Source organism: Mus musculus, chromosome 13 (assembly GCF_000001635.26).
Source record: "Mus musculus strain C57BL/6J chromosome 13, GRCm38.p6 C57BL/6J".
NCBI classification, from domain to species: domain Eukaryota; kingdom Metazoa; phylum Chordata; class Mammalia; order Rodentia; family Muridae; genus Mus; species Mus musculus.
In genome coordinates, this window is record NC_000079.6 from 27,801,425 (window position 1) to 27,822,282 (window position 20,858).

The following is a 20,858-nucleotide window of genomic DNA, read 5'->3' on the forward strand; positions in this document are numbered from 1 at the left end:
ACTGTTGTAATTTACAATGTAATTTGAATTCTAAACAATTCTTGGAATAAGTAAAGAATGCAGTTATACATAGCTTAATCATCATTGCAATTGGGCTGTAAACAGCACCTGAGGGTGAGAGTCAAAGGATTTGCATATTACTTCCTTCTGCCCCTTAGCAATATATGGCCTTGAGGGTGGTATGAAACACTATATAGGAGGAAAAATTAACTTAAGGTAGGACTGCATTGGGAAGAATTCCTGACGCTGTAGTCAGCCTGCTGTGGAACTCCTCAGAGATGCAGCTATCTGTAACTCATCCTTGCTGCAGTAAGTAATTCTTCACTAAAATTCTTTCAAATGACAACCTTACACATTGAATTGCTTTACAAGGCTGGATTGGATAGTATACTTTTCCTGGTTTTATTGTTCCTATATGCTGATCTGGTTCCCAGCTTTTGTGCAACTCTTTAGAGCTGCAGCTGCCTTGAGTTCAACTATGTTCCTGTCACTAACTCTTCTTCAGAATTTCTCCAACTGACATGGAACACTGCCTTATATATCAAAGAAACTGCTTTTAGCAGGTTTGCTTTTTGGAATTTTGTTTGTTTGTTTTATGGGTGCTATTGTTCTCACATATGCAGTGAATGGACATTTGTCCACACCTTGCCCAGTGAAGTGAAAGTAATGTCAGAAAGACCTGAGAAATATTTTCTAGCTATTGCCCTAGAAAACAATTGCACAGCAAGCTGTTGCATCATTAGTTCTGAAATGGAAGTTTTCTTATTTGGAGACATCCAGCAACGGCTAGAGACATTTTGCATTGCCTGAGCTGATGAAAGTGCGAAAGTGGAATAGTACCTGGGTGCATTGGTAGAGACCAGGAAGGACTCTGTTTAACAATGAGTGATAGGAGAGTTCCAGATCATGGAAAGATCCAACTCTCAGAGTCAATCTTGTAAACATCGATGTGTCCAGTCAGAATATGACAGCAATAGTGGATACAATTTCTAACAGCTACAAAATGAAGAGTATAAATGAACTTAATCACACTTACAATTTGATGGACATAGTAGATAAAGCTAGCAGGTCTGGATCTATACATCCTGAAGAATTTCAGGTATGCATAGTACTTTTTAATCCAAAATTTACCTTATATTCACAGGGTATTTTTGATAGTCTTATTTGGAGTATATTTTTTTTTGTGTTTTCCATGTATAAATATTATTGAGTATCTAAATTTCTGATATATGTTTCAAATTGCATTTATCAAAGCTTTGAGAATCAAGAGTTTTTTCAGACTAGTGTCACTGAATACACATTACCTTTATATACATTGATGCTGATTCATAGGATTCAGACTAGATACCACTGATATATTAATTTTTTTTGTTTTTTATAAAAAATGAATTGATTACAACATCAATCAAGCTCATTACAGAACAACTCATTAGTAACACATTTTATAACTGTGTTACACAAATCAGAGAAAGAAGATAAAATCAACTTCCTAGCACCTGTGATATCACATTGCAAGGAGAACTTGCAGCTGTGTAGAAAGTTAACCACCTGTTACAACACAGAGCCTCTGGTGATATACGAGAACACCACTGTTAGTGTGTTGACTCCTCAAAACTACTGAGAGTAGAGATAATAAAAAAAATTAGGACCTCTACATGTAATCTATTCTATCATCATAGTCTGTATGTTATAAATTCAGAAAAAAAAGTATGAACATTTTGACAAAAGAAGATGTATAGCATTATCACTCTGAACTGGAAGATTCATAATATGGCTTCATTTTTATAGCACCACTCTCTCCTTTATAAGTGTTAGTAAACAAGAAATCATGAGTTTATTCCCATTTTTCATGAAAACAAACTAAACTGTTTTTCTTACAGCTTTAGGTATTCAAAATCCTACTATTTAGCATTGAGTTAAAGTTACAAATTAGGCAACAACATCAGGAGATGAGAACAAAGGCTTCTCTTGAACAGAACCTGGGTTTGGTTCCCAGCACCCACATGGTAGATCACAACTGTGTGTATATTCAGTACCTGGACATTTGATCCTGTCTCCTGGCCTCTGTGGGTACCAGGAATGCATGTCATACACATATAGATAAAGCACTGCTACAAATCAAATAAAATTAATAATTAAAAGGTGATAAATGTGTAAGTGGCATTACTGAAAATCAGCAGAAAATGAGAAGACATTAATCTATCTTAATAGAGTGACTTGAACACACACTAGCTCAACATAAGTTAGCCTTTAAATGTTTGCAGAATGCATCACTGCCAGAAGTTATGAAGAACTGCAAAGAGACACTCACATTACAAAATATGAATGTGAGAAAATATAATCCTCTAATTAAACATCCAAATTTAATAGTGTTCTTTATTTGCACAAAGTAAAACAACAATTTGTATAAAGGAGGCCAGCATTAGCAAAGAATTAGATTGACAATGTCACTCTGGATAAATTCAGATGGCTACATCTTTTTTTTCTTTTTAACACTCCATATTTTATTCCTGGTATTCACCCCCCGACTATTCTACACCCCATATCGCCTCCCGAACCCCTGTCTCCACGTGGATGTCCCTACTTCCTACCACAACTAACCTAAAAATTCCCTGGGGCCTCCACTCTCTTGAGAGTTAGGTGCATCATCTCTGAATGAACAGAGACACGGCGGTCCTCTACTGTATTGTGTTGGGGGCCTCATATCAGCTAATGTATGCTGTCTGTTTGGTGGTCCAGTGTTTGAGAGATCTTAGGGGTCCAGATTAATTGAGACTGCTGGTCTCAATTAAGGATTGCCCTTCTTCTCAGCTTCTTTCAGCTTTTCCTAATTCAACAACAGGGGTCACCTGCTTCTGTCCATTGTTTGGGTACAAATACCTGTATCTGACTTTTTCAACTGCTTGTTGAGTTTTTTGGAGGGCAGTCATGACAGGACCCTTTTTCTGTGAGTGCTCCATAGCCTCAGTAATAGTGTCAGGTTTTGGGACCTCCCCTTGAGCTAGATCCCACTTTGGGCTTGTCACTGGACCTTCTTTTACTTAGGCTCCTCTCCATTTCCATCCCTGTAATTCTTTCAGATAGAAACAATTATGGGTTAGAGATGTGACTGTGGTATGGCAACCCATCCCTCTCTTGATGCCTTGTCTTCCTGCTGGAGGTGGGCTCTATAAATTCCCTCTCCCTACTGTGGAGTATTTCATCTAAGATCATTCCTTTTGAGTCCTGAGAGTCTCTCACCTCCCAGATCTCTGGTGCCTTCTGAAGGGTTCCCCCAACCTCCTATTTCAGGAGGTTGTCTGTTTCCATTCTTTCTGCTGGCCCTCAGTGCTTCAGTCTTTTTCCTTCACCTAATACCACATCAGGTTCCCCTCTTCCCCACTGCCCCCTCTGTCCACTTTCCCTCCGAGGTCCCTCCCTCCCTCCTTACTTGTGATTGCTTTCTTCTCTCTCCCAAGTGGGACTGAGGAGTCCTTACTTGGGCACTTCTCCTTTAACAGGGACCCTGATTCTGCTCCTGGTGTCTAACCTGCTTCTGTGGGAAAGTGAGGCCGTGCTGCCCATATGCTCAGTAAGGAATGGACGCTGCTTTGGTTCCTTTGAAGAACTGCTTGAAAGAGCTGTCAGTTTGTCTGAAGAGATAAGTAAAAAAGCCTTTGAACTCTTCACTGCATTTGTAAGTACTGCTGACTGACTTTTACATTTTTGAAAACTGTTCTTCTATGGAAATGATTCAGTTATAGTATATTTTAAATCCTCATGATCCATACTTCAAATAATATAGATTCATAGGTTGAAAAATAAGCTACTAGATTCCAGGATCAGAAAATTGGGCATTCTCATGGAATATCAGATAGTTTCCAAGAAATAATGTTTTTTAATACCTTTATTTCAATTTATTATTGTTGTATAAATCCATGCAGGGCAGGGCAGAGGAAAGGCTTGGTTCTCTTTCAAGATATCTGATGAGCTAGTTTTTGCATAATTCAGTTTATGAATCTGTATTTTCTAATAAGAGAACATGCATTGTAGTAACTCACAAACATTAAATAGAGGGGGATTAATTTAATATCTAATCTTCACATTGACTAATGATATTGGTAATTTTAAACAATTCAAGATATGAGATTTAATAATGAGGTGGTCTGAGGCAAGAAATAGGTCAGGCCTTCATGATGAAGACATTTGTAAGACTTTGTGGTACATGTTTACTCCGGTAAATGAAATAACAAAAATGATTTCTGTACCTCAGTGAGAGTCTGTTAGACATTGGCTTAATGCTTGCAAAGTCTGTATACTCCTAACATTTATCTCCCATATTACTGTCTCTGCCATTTAAATGACCTGGTGGGCCTCCTAGGAATTCAGTATCATCCTAGAAATCCATTCAATCTATCAAATAAGCCACTACCATATCTGAATAATGGACATTTTAAACAATAAAAATTTAGAAGCACATAACAAATAATTAAGTTTTATCATACATAAGTAAATCAATTTTATATTTTAATTGGCTTGTGGATTTATATTTCCTAGTATGTTCTACATAGGGTTTAAGACTTATATTGTCATAATCAAATAAAATAGCCTTCTATATTCCCAGTGAACTAAGAAAAGTATATTTGTGCAGGTTCCAAGGTATTTTCAAGAAAACTGTGTAGGATGGAATTTGTTATAAAACTGCAGAATTAAATGCAAAATGTAGTTAAATGGCTCATTTCCTTACTATATTAATTTTAGTTTTAATTGTTTATTTTTGAATGAAACATCACCAACTGCATACGTGTGCCATGCTTTCACTCATTTATACAATTTCTAGCCACCATATAACTACATATTTCATCATTTCCAGGATAGTCAGTATGCCCAGAGCCACCAGCTCATTGTCAAGAGCCTCAAAAAATGTCACACATCTTCTCTCGACCTTCCAAAACCAGGGAGTCAAGCCATGCAGACACATGTGAGTCTCCACCCATAGCGTTTATTTCACCAAATATATACACTGCTTTTGTCATACGATAAAGTTATTTTAGTCAATATATTGGAAGGAAATGGACAGTGACTGGAAACCAAAAGAAAATTTTATTTTATAGCTTATAATTTGCAAGGAAACATTAATAAATCTATAAATCAATCATGCAGAAGATCCTCTCACAATGCTGAACCTTAAGGATCTATGTAGTCTGTAGAAAATTTAAACTATTGTTGACATTCATTGTAAAATGTGAAGTAATCTGGATTTATAGAATATCAATGTGGTTGTATTTATCATATGTTGCTAATAGACTCTGTGTTGACAGTTATTTGCGTTATTAATGCATCTACCATTTCTTCCGGGCTTTCAAGTACCTCCTGGTTCTATTTCTGTTTCTGATCCTAAATGTTGTTTCCTAACTGATTGCTCTGCCTTCACCCATATCATACCTGAACGTCAGCTAAAGAAAAACATGCAGATATCATTATAAGATGTTACACAGTGTGTAACCATCCCCACTGTGTGCCAACAAGTCTACATATCATGTCTCCTCTAATTCCTAATTTTTTATCATTTCTCGCTTCTGATTTCCTGCCCTAAATGATCTCAAGATAATTTTAAATGGAAATTGTTGTACAACCTTACACTTAGAATGCATCCTCTGTGTTTTACTTAATGGCTAAAATATTCTGTGTCTTCACAATTTCCATTTAAATAACAATGAAATAATGAAGAAGAGTGGGAAATGGAGCTGAATATGAGACTAACTTTAATAAAAGTTACTACTTTGCTAGCAACTTTAAAGCATGTTACTGATATTTTGGAATTCAGTCCACTCAAATTCTATTAACACAAGGTCAATGGCCACATTTCATTTCTTTATGTACTTTACAAAATAATGTTTTAAATATAAACATGAATCACAAAGCAAGTTTATTCAACCATTTCAAGCAAAAACTGCCTGTGTCTAACTGTTGGTTTTTCTCCACTTATTTTAATATGATTGTTCAAATATGGTTACTTAGCCTGTAACCCTACTGAAATTAGCAAGCAAATTATTGAGAGCCTGGCAAGTCCCTCTGAACCATCTAGTGAACAACCTGCCATCCTTGAAAAACGTCTCTCCTTCTATCCTCTCTAAAGCCAAAGAGATTGAGGAAAAGAGCAATGGACTCCTGGAGGGAGTTAAGAGCATTCTCATCCAAGTAAGCAGTCCCTTTGCACTTCTTCACTTTCTTTTAAAACAGGATGATCAGAGCATGGAGAATTGAAATTTAGAATATGTCTCTTTATTAAAAAATCCTGTCTTTATTGAAATATATCACAGATATATTAAATAGTGTTATTTAAGGAGATGTTGTCAATTCCAACTATCTGTGGGGTGTTTCACTCAGATTGTCACATCCCAGAGACTTCTGAAGCAAACGTCTGCTCACAATCTATATTCAGACAGGACAATTTGTAGTTCAAATTCAAAAGCTAGGTACTTCAGCAGATCTTCTTACCATGGCCATCCCTTGACTATTTGAATTTTACAACATGCAAGGACCACTGGGTCTCAGTTTTGAGTTATGCACATTATGTGAAGGCTTGATTTGGTTGAAAATAAGACAGGAAACTGTTTTGTACAAAACTCTACTAAGAAAAGAATGACAAGTAAGGGCCTTTGTTGAAGGCATGTAACATTATTCAAGAGACAGATGAGTGGGGGAGCTTACCTAGGATTTCCAAGTCCATGTCTAAAGTCAAGTAACTTCCCGATGATCCATTCCTCAGCTGTTATAAGAATATCATTTATAAGACATAAAATTCATATAAAATTTCTTCAGATTTTAGGTACCTTGGCTTAATTCCCATGAAAATTTATAAGCTTAGCTGAGTTTAACAATATTTTACAATACTTTACAAGTATTCAGTTCACATTTCTGAAAGGTATACACCCAAAAATAGTAAGATATAATTGATAGTTGACTATCTTTTTTATAATCAGATGCAAAATGGAGATACAGAAGATGAGAACTACCCTGGCTGGTCTGGACTGGCATCCTTGAAGTCAGAGACTGAAGATATTCGCCTCTTTGCATATTATAACATGATCCGCTGTGAGGGCAGAGACACTCAGAAGGTTGAAACTGCTCTCAAGATGGTGAAATGCAAAATTTCAAATGAAAACAACTGCTAAGCCCTTTTCATCATATCTTCGTCTGAGCCACTGCTTGATGATATATTGCTGTGAAACTTCCTTGAATTTTTTTCTCTGTTAAATGCATGCCCAGTGGTGTTTATCTTCTTTCACAATAAAAATTGACCCCATGTATGTCACCATCTGAGAAGTCGATTGGTCAAAATTTCTCTACCCCATTTAATAAGAACTTTATGCATACCACAGGGATAGTCAAGTATTTCACAAGTAACAGAATTTAGGCATGAAATTTACACAATTCACAACTAATTTATCAATTATATAATATAAATGTGTAAATTATTAAAAGATGAATCTAGGAGTGATATTTTTCACAAATATCCTTTAGTAAGCTTATTCTACATCTTGGAATTCTTGTATCCTTAATGAAACTTGGACACTCTTGACTGTGGAACATTTAAGATTCTCATGAATATCAAGTGCAAAAAACTGTATTTCTCTAGCATTGTGGTAATTTTTAAAAACCTGAAATATCTTCTGGTCCCCCTTCAGAGTTCCTATCCCATTCAGGATCCTCAATCCTTCCCTCACCTCTCCCACAAGAATCTCCAAGCTCCATCTACTGTTTGATTGTGGGTACCTGCATCTGTTTGAGTCAGCTGGGGCATGGATCCTCACAGAAGCTCCTGTCTGCAGGCATAACAGAGTATCATTAATATTATCAGGGATTGGTGCTTGCCCATGGGAAGGGTCTCTAGTTGGGGTCAGTTATTGTGTGGTTATTCCTTGAGGCTTTGCTGCATCCCTGGCCTTATATTTCTTGAAGGCAGGATAAATTTGGGGTTGAAAATTTTGTGGTTAGTGTCCCTATCACTCTATTGGGTTACTTGCCTGGCTACAGGAGGTGGCCTCTTTAGGTTCCATATCCCTATTGCTATTCATTTCAGATAAGGTCACCCCCACTGATTCTTGGGAGTCTTCCCTCTCCCTGATCTATGGCATGTCTTGAGGAAGAACAACACTATCATTATATATTCATTGCAACTTCAAGACTATCTTTTATCATAATATATGTGTGTATATTTAGCCACTGAGTGCAAATTTCGTGTTACCCATAAAACTAAAGAAATCCAACTCTCTTGCCTTGACAACCATCAACTGCCAATAGCCCTTCAGCAAGTGCTGGGATTTCAAAGCCCAAGCACTGTTCATGCTTTGAAGTTTTAAGAGTCCTGATCTTGTGCTAAACTTATGTAATTACAAATGCTCTGAGTTCATGTGCACAACAGCTGTCTCATGTGCATAGTATAGGATTTCACAGCACTCTGCCCAACTTCTTCCATCTTACTTTATCTGCCCATTCTTCTTCCTACATGTCCCCTGAGCATTGCTCAGTAGGTGTTGATATAGACATCCTATCTATGGCCAGACACTCACAATTGCTTATTCTCAGCACTCTGACCAGCAATCTGTCTCAACACCACTCACTCTATGTTCCAGTAGGAAGATTTTCTAACCAGGGTTGGGGCAGCATAAATCTATGGATGTAAAGCTGAATATCATAAGGCAGTTTGACACTGAAGTGGTGGCTCAGTGATCAAGAACCCTGCTTGCTCCTCCAGAGGTCCTGAGTTCAATTCCCAGCAACCATTTGGCACCTCACAACAATCTATACTGGAATCCTATGAATTCTGGCATGCAGGTATATGTATACATAGAGCACTCATGTACATAACGTAATGAATCTTAAAAAACATATAAAAATAAAATAATAAGGCAATTTGGCATCATGAGCTGTTGTGAAAACAAAATGAGTAGTATTTCCATATAGAATATGGCTTCTGTTCCCATGGAGATTTTTATTTACTATTATTTACAAATGATTACTTTAAATTAGTACGTTGAGTACATGTTATACTTTTAATCAATATTATTATTGCTTTAGATATTTACACTTATATATTATAGGTTTTTAACCAATCCACTTATACTCACTGCAATTAAATTTCTCCCCTATTTTTCTACTGCATTTCCTCCCAATTTCATGTGCTTTTTTTTTTCAGACAGGAAGTCCACAAATTGCCTAGATGTGCATGGCCATAGGACCAAGTGCTTATCATTGAGTGAACAGCCTATCATAGGCCTCACTCTAACCCCCTTTCCCCATCATTCCTCACTTGACAATGAAGACCCAGCTAGCTAGAGTTGAGATCTTGTCATCCTCTCCTCCATCCATGTGGAGATTTTTGAATGTCTTAATTTTATGCACGACATCACAGCTGCTCAGAGTTCATGTGTACAATACTCTTGTTTCACTGAAAATATCCACTAGCTCTCAATAGTATTATTTTTCCTCCTTTCCTTACACAATGATCCTTGAACATGGGAAGTCAGAGTGTAATATAGATGTTTTATTTAGAGTTCAATATTTCACAGACTTTTACTCTTTGACCACTGACTAGTTAAGATTTCTGTATTAATGTCTATGTACAGCAAAAAGAAGCTTCTTTGGTGAGGATATAGAGATGCAAACCTATGGACATAAAGATAAGAACTTAGAGGCAGTCTAATACATGCTTATTCATCAGAATAATATTAGTTTCTCCCCTTGGGCTTCTGAAATAGTTATCCAGGGATGTAAGACCCAGTTCACAGTACCAGGAATTAATTTTTTCTTGTGGGAAGGACTTCAAATTCAATCAAAAAATGATTAACCGTTCCCATATTACTGGTGCCAGTTTTGCAGCAATGCATATATTGTGGCAGGCAAACCATTATTGAACGCTGCAGTGTTCACAGCTAGGAAAAACTTTTAATTACATTTGTTCTGGTAGCGTGTATGTTGCCTTCTGTCATGATGAGAAGCACCCCGTATAGATAAAGCTTAAAGCTGGGAACCATGTGTTCCCTGTACTCTCTGACTCAAGTATGTAATATCTTAAGCAACATGGTCTTACTATCTAGTTGGTAATCAAAAGCAATGGTAATATAATGTCCAGATGAACAACTCAAAGAGGTAACCCATACTTGGAAATAGTATTTTCAATATCTACCCTTGTCTAAGAGGAGTGTTAGACTTCAGATATAGTGTAAATCTCTTTCAACTTCTTTTACATATTTATATGTGTGCATTTTAATATTTTATCTCTCTCCATACTCTCCCTTCTATTTAGTTCTCCTGTACCCCAATTTATTTCAGTCTTCCTTTCCCATTATTTCCCTTTCTCCCTCATATTATTTATTTTTATATCTTACTTCCTAGGATTTAGCTCCCATAGTAACTTACTAGTTTTTGGCTTCTTGAGATATTCTCGTTAAAACACATACATAACAATTCAAAGCTGGTATTTACATATGAGAGAAAACCTGTGAAGGTTCTCATTCTGTGATTGTTACTTCATTGAGAATCCATGTGCATGTTCCTCAAATGAATGAACCTGCTACAACATTCCTGAGTATATAATCAAATGGCCTATGCAGAGATGCAACCTAGGCAGAGATGTCTACATATCCATGTTCATTGCTGATATATTCACAATAAGTAGGAAATGAACACATCCTAGATATCCATAGACTGAGAAGGAAGAATGAAAGTGGGATATATTTGCGTGATGGAATACTTCTCAACTGTTAAGAAAAATGAAAATTTGAAACTAGCAGACAAATGTATGGAACTAAACAAATCATCATAAGTGTAATTATAAGTGTAATCATTATAACTATAAGTGTATTCATTATAAATGATAATCCAGGTGTATAAGAAAAAGTTTCATATGCATCCTTTCATTTGTATATTTAAGTTTGAATCTTCAGATTTGTATGTTTCATTTGGAAATATAAATTTGGAAATACCTACAGAGGTGATAAAGTTATTATTAGGTCATTACTGGGGTGAATTTTAGGGGAAAGAAGATAGAACACAGTGCTATAAATGATTAAAGGGAAATAATGGAGCAGGGAGTGTTAAATTGAGGTGGGGAATGGGAGGGCAACATTGGAGTGTAAGGTCTCATATATACCTAAACATTCCGGGTTATTGGCAATGCTGCTGGTTACCCTCCAGAACATGAGAATAAGACCCTATTGCAATGGGCATACCACATTTGAATTGAAGCTGATACTAAACTGGAAGCTTCATTCCTACAAGCTAGCTATCGTGGTACTGGAAGATATTATGCATGGTATAGGAAAAGAAAACTTATCAATCTTATGCAGCTGTGATCCCTGCCTGCTATATTAAAAACTAGTCTGGGAAATCATACTCACTGGTACAATAATGGACCTAATACCATGGGAGTAATTTTGTTCAAAGCTATTTTATATGTATTTTAATTGGCTTACAAACTAGTTGGTTTTTGTAATTCTCATTCAACATTAGCACTCATTAACTTATCCTTACCCCTCACTTACTCAGATTGTCTGTCTCCATCTTCATTAAACCCATAGCTCACAATATTCCACTTTAACCTCTCATACCACATATGTTTGACTATATACTCTTAGTTTTTTACTTAAATTAGAAGATAATGTGCTCACAATTAACATATGCATGTACATTTCATTTTAGCTAAGGACCACCTCTGGCCCTTCATTTTTCCATTTTATCACTTCACTAACTGCTCCTAACTCTCTAATTTCATTTTACTTATATTCATTCTACTGTTCTCTTCACTAAATGCATCCCTTTACCAATGGCCCATTTGTAGTTTCCTAATTCCAAACTTTAATCCTTGTTAAAGACACACAGAAATTAAAAGGTATGATTTGAAGTTAAGCACTTCACATGAGCAAGAGCGCACAGCTTATTTCTGGAGCACTGGGGGATCTCACTCTATACAAAATGGTATAATTCTACCAGTTTAACTGCAGTTTTTATTACTTAATTTTCTTTATGCATAGTATTCCATTGTGCATACATATGTGTATATGTGTAAATACGAGAGTGTGTGTGTGTGTGTGTGTGTGTGTGGCAAGACATTTTAGTTCCCAGTCATATTTTTTTCTTTCTCTATAGCTTTCTCCTCTTCTGGTGGTTACTTTTTTCCTTCCTGGATTCTGTGATACCTGAGGTTATATATTCATACCTGAAGATTTGGAACAAGAACCTCAAATAAAAGACTTGTGATATTTATCTTTCTGGATTAAGGTTACCTTGACTAATATAATCCATTTTCTGGTAAACATCATAGAAATTGTATTTCCAACTTTGTGACTTCACACACCAGAGGCTGAGAGGACAGTGATCAATAGTTTGAGAATGAGTCGAAGCCAATATTGTCACAAAATGCCTTATTCTCATCCATTCCTTCTCCTGTTCACTGGACACAAACCCTGTGTCATCAGTGGAGAGGAATTCTCAACTGAAGAATTTAATAAATCTGACTATCCTATAGCTACATATGGAGCTATTATCTTACTTGATAAATCATGGAGGGTGACCAACCTAGTATGGGTGATAAAATTCCTGAGTAAACCAATGAACTAATGAAGTAGGCACGGTTTTGCTGTAGCTTCTACTTGAAGCTTCTGACTTGACATCCTGCTTTATGGCCACTTAATTACAAACTGCAAATTATAAGCTCAAAGAAATGTCTTTCCCAAGATAATTTTCTTTGTGTACTTAATACAGTAATAAAAGCAAAGTTTAAAAAATCAGTAATCTAGAATGGCTAGAAATCTAAGGTTACACTAAGTTAGTGTACCATTTCATACTTGTATCCCAACACATGTCACACTGTTGGAAATTTTCAGTGTAGTTAGGCATAGCATAGTAATTTGGATTGTCGGGCAATACACTACAGATATCGGCTAATAAGTAGTGGCTGATCTCAGAATATATCCATTTTTTCAAGTTGTCAAAACCCTAAGTGGATTAATACAAAATAATATTATTATTTTATCTTAACTTGTCACACACTGATATTCTCTGACCTACAAATAGTTATGCAATATGTTAGTTGTATACCTAACCACCTTTAAAACTATATTTTATTGTAATATATCAATGACATACATTGATGTTTTATTATCCCAGAAAAATAAGGTTCAAATTACCTAAATAAATTATTATAATAAATCGTGTAAATGGGCTTACAGACAAAAATCGGATTATCACGTCACTTGATGAAGATAAATCCTTTGACAAAATTCAGCATACCTTTATAATAAAAGTCCTGTTGGACTGGAGGTAATATATCTCAAAATAATAAAAAGCTATATATGACAAATCCACATCCAATATTATTCCAAGTCAAGAATACATATTTAAAATGGGATCAAAAATTGGCTGTCCATCTTTTACAGTCCTTTTCAATCTAGCAGAGAATATTTGGCCAAAAAAGGACAATAAAATCATACAAAGAAGAGAAATGTCTAATTTCACATATTTGCAAATAGTAAGACATTGTACATAGGACATTTCAAACTTTCATCAAACACTTCTAAAATTGTTGACCATTCATGCACAGTGGCATAATATGAAATTCACTCTTAAAAACCATTAACTTTTTTATATACCAAGTCCAAATATGCTGAATGATAGCTCACAGGAAAATTACAATTTCATATAGCCTCAAAGAAAATAAACGTCCTAGAAATAAGCCTAACAAGAGGCATAAGACCTCTACAGTGAAAATTTTCAATCACTAAAGAAAGAGGTTGGGGAAAGACCTCCCATGGTCATGAATTGTCTGAATTGATATTGTGAACATGATTGATCTTCCTAAAGCAATTTACACTCTTAATATAATCCAAATGAATAGCCCATATAGCATCCATCACAGAAACAGGGAAAACCAAGAACACTTTGTAATATTCACAAGAAGGGACAAAAGACCAGATTATGAAAGCAATCCTGAGCAAAAAGAATAATAATAGATGGATTACCATCTTGGATTTTTTAAGGCACGTGTTACAGACATTTAGTAGTAAAAGAAGTTTGGTGCTGACACAAAAAATTTGCATGCTAGTCAATGGGATAAAACAGAAGCTGGAATGTGAGTATAGGTAACTATAGCTCTCTGGCATTTGGGAAAATGCCAACACTAACACACTCTGGAGAAATGACAGCATCATTAGCAAATGCTACTGGCAAAACTGGATGTGCATATGTAGAAGAATGAACCTAAATCCCTATCATCTTCTACAATAATCATGTATTAAAGACCTTCATATCTAACCTGAAATACTGAAGTTTTTGGAAAAGAACATAAGCAATACTCTTCAGAAAACACATGTTGAAAAATAACTCTCTCATAGAACTCCATTGACCCAAAAATTAAGGACAACCATTTGCAAGTGGATCCTCATGAAGCTTGAAAGCTTCTGAACAGCTAAGGAAACAATCCACTGAGAGTAAAGGAAGCCACAGAGTGGGAGGGAACTTTTCCCAGTTATATATCTAACAGAGGACTAAATCAAAATAGCTGTAAAGAACTCTAAAACCTATGTTAGGAAAACAAATGATCCAATTTAAAAAAAAAAAGTTCAGAGATTTGGATAGTTCACAAAGGAAGAAAAGAAGATTGTTAAGAAACAATGTTTTAAAGCATGTTCATAATTCTTAGCAATTACAGAAATGGAAAGTAATGCAAATTTATTATTTTAACTCTGTGAGACAAAACTTGCTAAGATTAACAATCTTTAAAAACCAAATAGCAAATGTTGGCAAAGTTGTTCAGAAATGAGACCCCCCTCCCTACTCTATTGATTTACCAACTGGTGTGGCCACTGAATTTCAGTGTGGAGAGTTTTCAAATTAAAAAAAAAATTACTTTCATATATGACTGGTTTAGAAGTTTTTAATCCCAACCTGGGGTTTCTGCTCCACCTTTGACCATTTAGTTCCTGTATAAAAGACACATACAACCTTTATAATTCCAATGCGCCTTAGTCAGCACTAGAGCTCATCAGGAATCTACCCTTTATGATATTAAAACATTTCATATCATAATGCCTAATTATTACTTACTATGCTTCATCTAGGCTGCTCTTAACTCCAACCTGGCAACTTTCTCTTCATTCTCATTTGTTCTTCCTTATGGTTCTTCCTTGACCCATTGGCCTAAGAACACTAAAACCTACTTATGTCTCTTCTACACAACTATTGGCAGTTGCCATCTTTAGTCACCAATCAGAATAACTTCGAGATAAGGTCACATAGTGTCACGTGGGACACTCTAGTCTCTAACCAGGTCTTGAGGAACCAGAATTAGCATTAAAATACAAGCAGCATCAAGCCAACCCACTACATATGATTCAGCTTTACTACTCTGGCATATAGCCAAAGAAAGCACTTGGCCTTATAGTTTACATGTTTAGCTGTGCTCATTATTGATCTATTCACAATAGCCAAGAAATGGAAAATGCCTGACTCTCTTTTAACTTGCATGCTTGGTCTCACAAATGGTACAACTACAATTTAATTCCAAGACCTTTGACTCAGGAAACATCACAGAAGAAGAGGTGGAAAGGTTTGAAAATCTGAAGTGTCGGGAAGACTCCTGAAGTTCTGTACTCTGGATATAACAAGGAAACTACCCTCATAAAATCTTATAAATGCTGCTGTTTAAACTAGCCCTGAGTAATAACACCAGTTGACATGTGAACATAGTCTTATCCATGCCATGAGTGGGAACTCATCCTTGACACTGCCTGGAGGGCCAGACATCAGGGGCCATATGACTCCTAATGATATTGTGCTATACTCATATATAGAAGATTGGAAAAAACCTCATCAGAGAAGATCCGTCCAGAAATTGATGGAAACATGCATATGTTCTTTCTTGTTTATACCTTCAGAAAATTTTATTGAAAAACCACATAAATGCTTTTTATAATAACCTATTTTGTATGTACATGTACTTTTATGGAAGGAGTGTTGTTAAATAATAGAAAGTATTCTTAGTTATCCATGGACATCTGAAATCATGTCAAAAGTCAGTGGGATGAAAAGTCTTCTGCTTTAATCATTTCTCTAATTCCGAAAAAAAAAAAATCAAAGGAATGAATATCCAGAAAAATTGAAGGAAAAAACCATTCATTTATACAACCCTAAGTGACCCGACCCATCAGAGGATAAGCATAACGTACTAAATATGGTGAATAAAAGGTAAGGTTGAACATCATCCAGAGAAGCCTGACATGCATAGCATGAAGAGAAATGATGACATTGGTGGAGATGATTCTAGGGAAACAAGACTTCAGAGGAGCTGTTTGAGACATCTGTAAGAGAAATCAAGAAACATGACATACTTGTTTCCACAGATAGTTTAGATTTTACAAAACTTCTACACTACTAAGTTAGTGTACTTCCCTCAACTTGTGTTGTCTGTGAGAAACCTAAAGGCTGTCATGTAAGGATTATCTGACTTTCTTTAAGGATACCAAGAATTCCAAAATTTTAATAGAATAATGAAAGAGATTGATGGAAAATGCCACTCCTAGATTCTAACCCACATTGATATTTTAGTATGTAATGATATAGATTGCATAAATTGCATGCCTAATTTCTGTTTATTGTGAAGTACATGAAGGAAACATGTCAATGGTTTGGAATTTTTTTTTTCTTTTGGTTAAGAAAAGAATTGAAATCCGGGCGTGGTGGCGCACACCTTTAATCCCAGCACTTGGGAGGCAGAAGCAGGTGGATTTCTGAGTTTGAGGCCAGCCTGGTCTACAAAGTGAGTTCCAGGACAGCCAGGGATATAAAGAAACCCTGTCTTGAAAAACAAACAAACAAACAAACAAACAAAATAAATGAAATTGGCTTTTCAGACTTTGGCATTTATAGTCACCTTTTATTTTAAAAATTAGAACTACCACATCAGCCATGCATTCTAAAGAGTAAAAATTTTATTACTTTTATTTTTATTTTATTGTTTACTTTTATTTTTTACATTTTAGTCATTACCCCTCTCCAGGTCAGCCTTTCCACAGTTCCTTATCCCAATATCCCCTTATGCAATGCATCAAGAACCATCTCAGAAGCTATACGGGAAAGAGACTTGGCTTAATGGGGATTGTTGTTGGTTTTATAGTAGTCTTTACTTCAGGACTCCTCTGGGAAGATTCAAGAAGATTGAAATTACCAGAATTCTCCTAATAGTGTGACTTTGAAGCATATTTCTAAACTTTTTCTCAATAGGAGTCTCCTTAAATTGGTAATTTTGTTTATATGGGTGATATTATATATATAATCATTGTATATAACATATAATCATTATTCATAATCATTATATATAATCAGACAGGCTTTAGAAGCCTGTTTGAGAAGCCAATTATGAGAGGCATAATCAGGCTGGATTCAGATAGCAGAGCAGATGAGAAAGAATTGGGAAGAACAGAGAAAGGGGAAACCATAATCACATTATATTACATAAGAAAAAACAATTTCAATAGAAGGAAAAAACAAAATGAAATCAGTTGGCAATTGTCAGGGTGTCTGGCAAGGGAGGGAGCTGGAGGAAAGTAGGATAGTTTGCACCATATAGTGACTGAAATGTTTGCCTTTAAAGAACCTCTGTTATTCTCACTAAACGACTACTGGAGGACTAAGTGAACTCATCAATTTTATCCTATGCAAACAAACATGACATGAAGAAGCTCGTGAAGCTATTTAGGACTCCCAGTGGAGAGATAAGGACAGCAACACACCCACAAAACCTTCCACCCAAATGTGCCTTACCTACAAGATGTGTAGGGACAAAGAGCAGAAACAGAAGGAATAGCCAACCAATGTCTGTCCAAAATTGAGACCCATACCTTGGGCAAGAACCAATCCCAGACACTATTAATGATGTTCTATTATGCTTGCAGAGGGGATTCTAGCATAAATGTTCTCTGACAGGCTCCACTCAGTAGCAAATGAAAAGAGATATAGAGACCCACACCCAAACATTTGATGGAGCTCAGGGAGTCTTACTGCAAAATCTAGGGGAAGGATTGGGGGACTTGAAGAGGGCAAGGACTCACCAGGAAGACCAACAGAATCAGATAAATTATGCCCTTGGGGGCTCCCATAAGCTGACCCACCAACCAAAGATCAAGCCTGTCCTGGACCTAGGTCCCCTGCACACAAGTAATAGGTATGCAGCCTGGTCTCCATTCAGAAGCCTTAACAAATGGAGTAAGGGCTGTCCCTGAATCTGTCGCTTGGGTGTGGATCCTGTCCCCCTAACCAGGCTGTCCTGTCTGGCCTCAGTAGAAGATGCGCTTTGGTTTGCAGTGGCTTGATGTGCAGGGGCTGTGGGGGCCTGATTCTCAGAGGGGGCTCCCCCTTAACAGATGAGAACAGAAGGGGGGATTATGGAAGATCTGCATGAGTGGATACTAGGAGGAGAGAGGGAGCTAATATTGGGATGTAAAGTGATGGGCTGAAGCTGGAAACAACCTAGATGCCTCATAACAGAAAGGATACAGAAAATGTGGTTAATTTACACATGGAATTCTACTCATATATTAAGAACAAAGACATCATGAGTTTTGCAGGAAAATCGATGTAACTAGAAAATATCATCCTGAGTGAGGTAACTCAGACTCAAAAAAATATGCATGGTATGTATTCACTAATAAGTGGATATTAGCCAAAAAATTATAAACTTACAGGGATACAATCCACAGAACTCAAGAAGGCTAACAAGCTGAAAGGCCCAAGTGGGGATTCCTCAATCCCACTTAGGAGGGAGTAGAAAGAAATCACAGGAGGGGAGAGGAAAGGAACTGGGTGGGAAAAGGAACAGAGAGGGGAACATTGTCAAATATTGGGTAAGGGGGGAAATAGGAGTGATATCCTAAGAGACAGCAGAAAGAATGGAAATGGGCAACCTCAAGAGTTAGCAGGTAGGGGGACCCTTTAGAGTGTAGCAGAGACTTGAGAGGTGAGAGACTCTCAGGACTCAAATGGAGGGACCTTAGATGAAATGCCCTACATTGGATAGAGGGAACTTGTAGAGTCCACCTTCAGTAAAAAGACAAGTCATCAAGTGGAGGTATGGGATTGCTACTCCAAAGTCAAAAACTCTGACCCAGAATTTTTCCTGTCTAAAAGAACTGTAGGAACAAAAATGAAGAAGAGTCTGCAGTGGAAAGGAAAATCCAGTGAAAGGTCCATATTGAGATCCAGCTCAGGGGGAAGCCCCTAGGCCTGACACTATGACTGCTGCTGTAGTGTGCTTACAAACAGGGGCCTATCATGATTGCCCCCTGAAAGTCCCAACAAGCAACTGAAAGAGTCAGATGCAGATATTGACACCCATCCAGTGCACAGAAATTGGTGACCCCTGTGGTTGAATTAGGAAAAAGCCTGAAGAAGCTGAGGAGGAAGGTGACTTCACAGAAAGACCAGCAGTCTCAACTAACCTGGACACCTGGGATCTCTCAAACACTGAGCCACCAATTAGGCAGCATACACCAGCTTATATGAATCCCCCTCTCTTATATACAGCAGAGGACTGCCCAGTCTAGACTCAGTCAGAGAAGATGCACCTAATACTGAAGAGACTTGGGGTCCCAGGGTGTGGGTAGGTGTGATGACATCATCTTGGAGAAGGGGATGGTGCATGAGAAGGTGTGTGATATAGAATAGTTGGACGGTGGACTGGAAGGGTGATAAAGTCTGAACAAAAAAAAATTAAAAAATGAAAATAAAATTCTAAAAAGAGACAAAATGAAACGAAAAAAACCACTGGCATCCATAATATATATGAATAGGAACTATAGGGTTAAAAGAATGTATGCATATGCATGTGTATATATGTATACATATACATATTATACATACATAATACACACACATATACATATACATGCATACATATATATGTGTGTGTGTATATATGTATATATATATATATACATATATATATATATATACATATATATATATATATATATATATATATATATATATATATATATATATATACCTTGACACAGCACTATGAGGCAAGGTATCCACAAAGACACCACTGAGTTTGTTTTCTGTTGGCCATCTACTTCTGGCCATCCTACCTACCCTTAAGAATAGTTTGTTTCCCCAGTGAGACTCCCTTAGAAGAAACTATTTTTTTTCACTTGCAAGTGGTTATTAATTGGAGATTGCTTCTATGTTAGGGATGGGGCTTGTTTCCTCTTCTTCTAGCCCTGAGACCACATTAGATGCAGACCCATGAAAGTCCTGTGCATGCTAGATCAGTCTTTGTGAGTTCATATGTGCATCAAGCATGTTGATTTACAGAGCCTTGTTTCGGTATTCTCCATCCCCTAGGTTTCTTACATTCTTTTGGCCTACTCTTCCATTGTGTTCACTGAGCCCTATGAAGGAATTTGATGGAGACATCCCATTTATAACTAACTGTTCTATGGTCTCACATTATCCACATAATATCTGGCTGTGGGTCTTTATATTTGTTTCCTTTTTCTGCAGGAGGAAGTTTCTTTGATTATGGCTAAGCAAGACATTGATCTATGAGTATAGCAGAATGTCATTAGGAGTCATCTTATTGCTACATTACTTTTAGACCAGTAGTAATTGGTTTTAATCCAGGTTCTCTACTATCTAAAACTGAAGGTTCTTGATCACCCAAGCAGTGTTGAGTCTGTGTTCCAGCTTATGAAGTGAACCTTAAGTCAAATTAGATATTGGCTGGTTAATCTTACCTTCTTTGTGTCACCATTATCTAGCATATCTTGAGGGAGGACACCATTGTATATCAAAGGATATTTTTTGTCTAGCGGTGTGTT

General features: G+C 36.6%; 1 protein-coding gene across 1 annotated transcript; it reads left to right on the forward strand.

Moving 5' to 3' along the window:
• The first annotated feature begins 230 nt into the window (after positions 1–230).
• On the forward strand, positions 231–7,292 carry Prl2a1 (prolactin family 2, subfamily a, member 1). The gene is made up of 5 exons (NM_019991.1): positions 231–309; positions 3,501–3,676; positions 4,853–4,960; positions 6,001–6,180; positions 6,966–7,292. Exons 1-5 carry the CDS (start codon positions 279–281, stop codon positions 7,155–7,157), a joined length of 687 nt encoding a protein of 228 aa, NP_064375.1. The 5' UTR covers positions 231–278; the 3' UTR covers positions 7,158–7,292.
• Positions 7,293–20,858: the final 13,566 nt, after the last annotated feature.

What these genes read in the sequence shown, in the direction of transcription:
- Prl2a1 (NM_019991.1), top strand. Translation starts at nt 279, where the DNA reads ATGCAGCTATCTGTAACTCATCCTTGCTGCA. An exon ending in TTGAACTCTTCACTGCATTT is followed by an intron (nt 3,677 to 4,852) that starts GTAAGTACTGCT and finishes CATCATTTCCAG; the next exon opens with GATAGTCAGTATGCCCAGAG. An exon ending in GTCAAGCCATGCAGACACAT is followed by an intron (nt 4,961 to 6,000) that starts GTGAGTCTCCAC and finishes ATGGTTACTTAG; the next exon opens with CCTGTAACCCTACTGAAATT.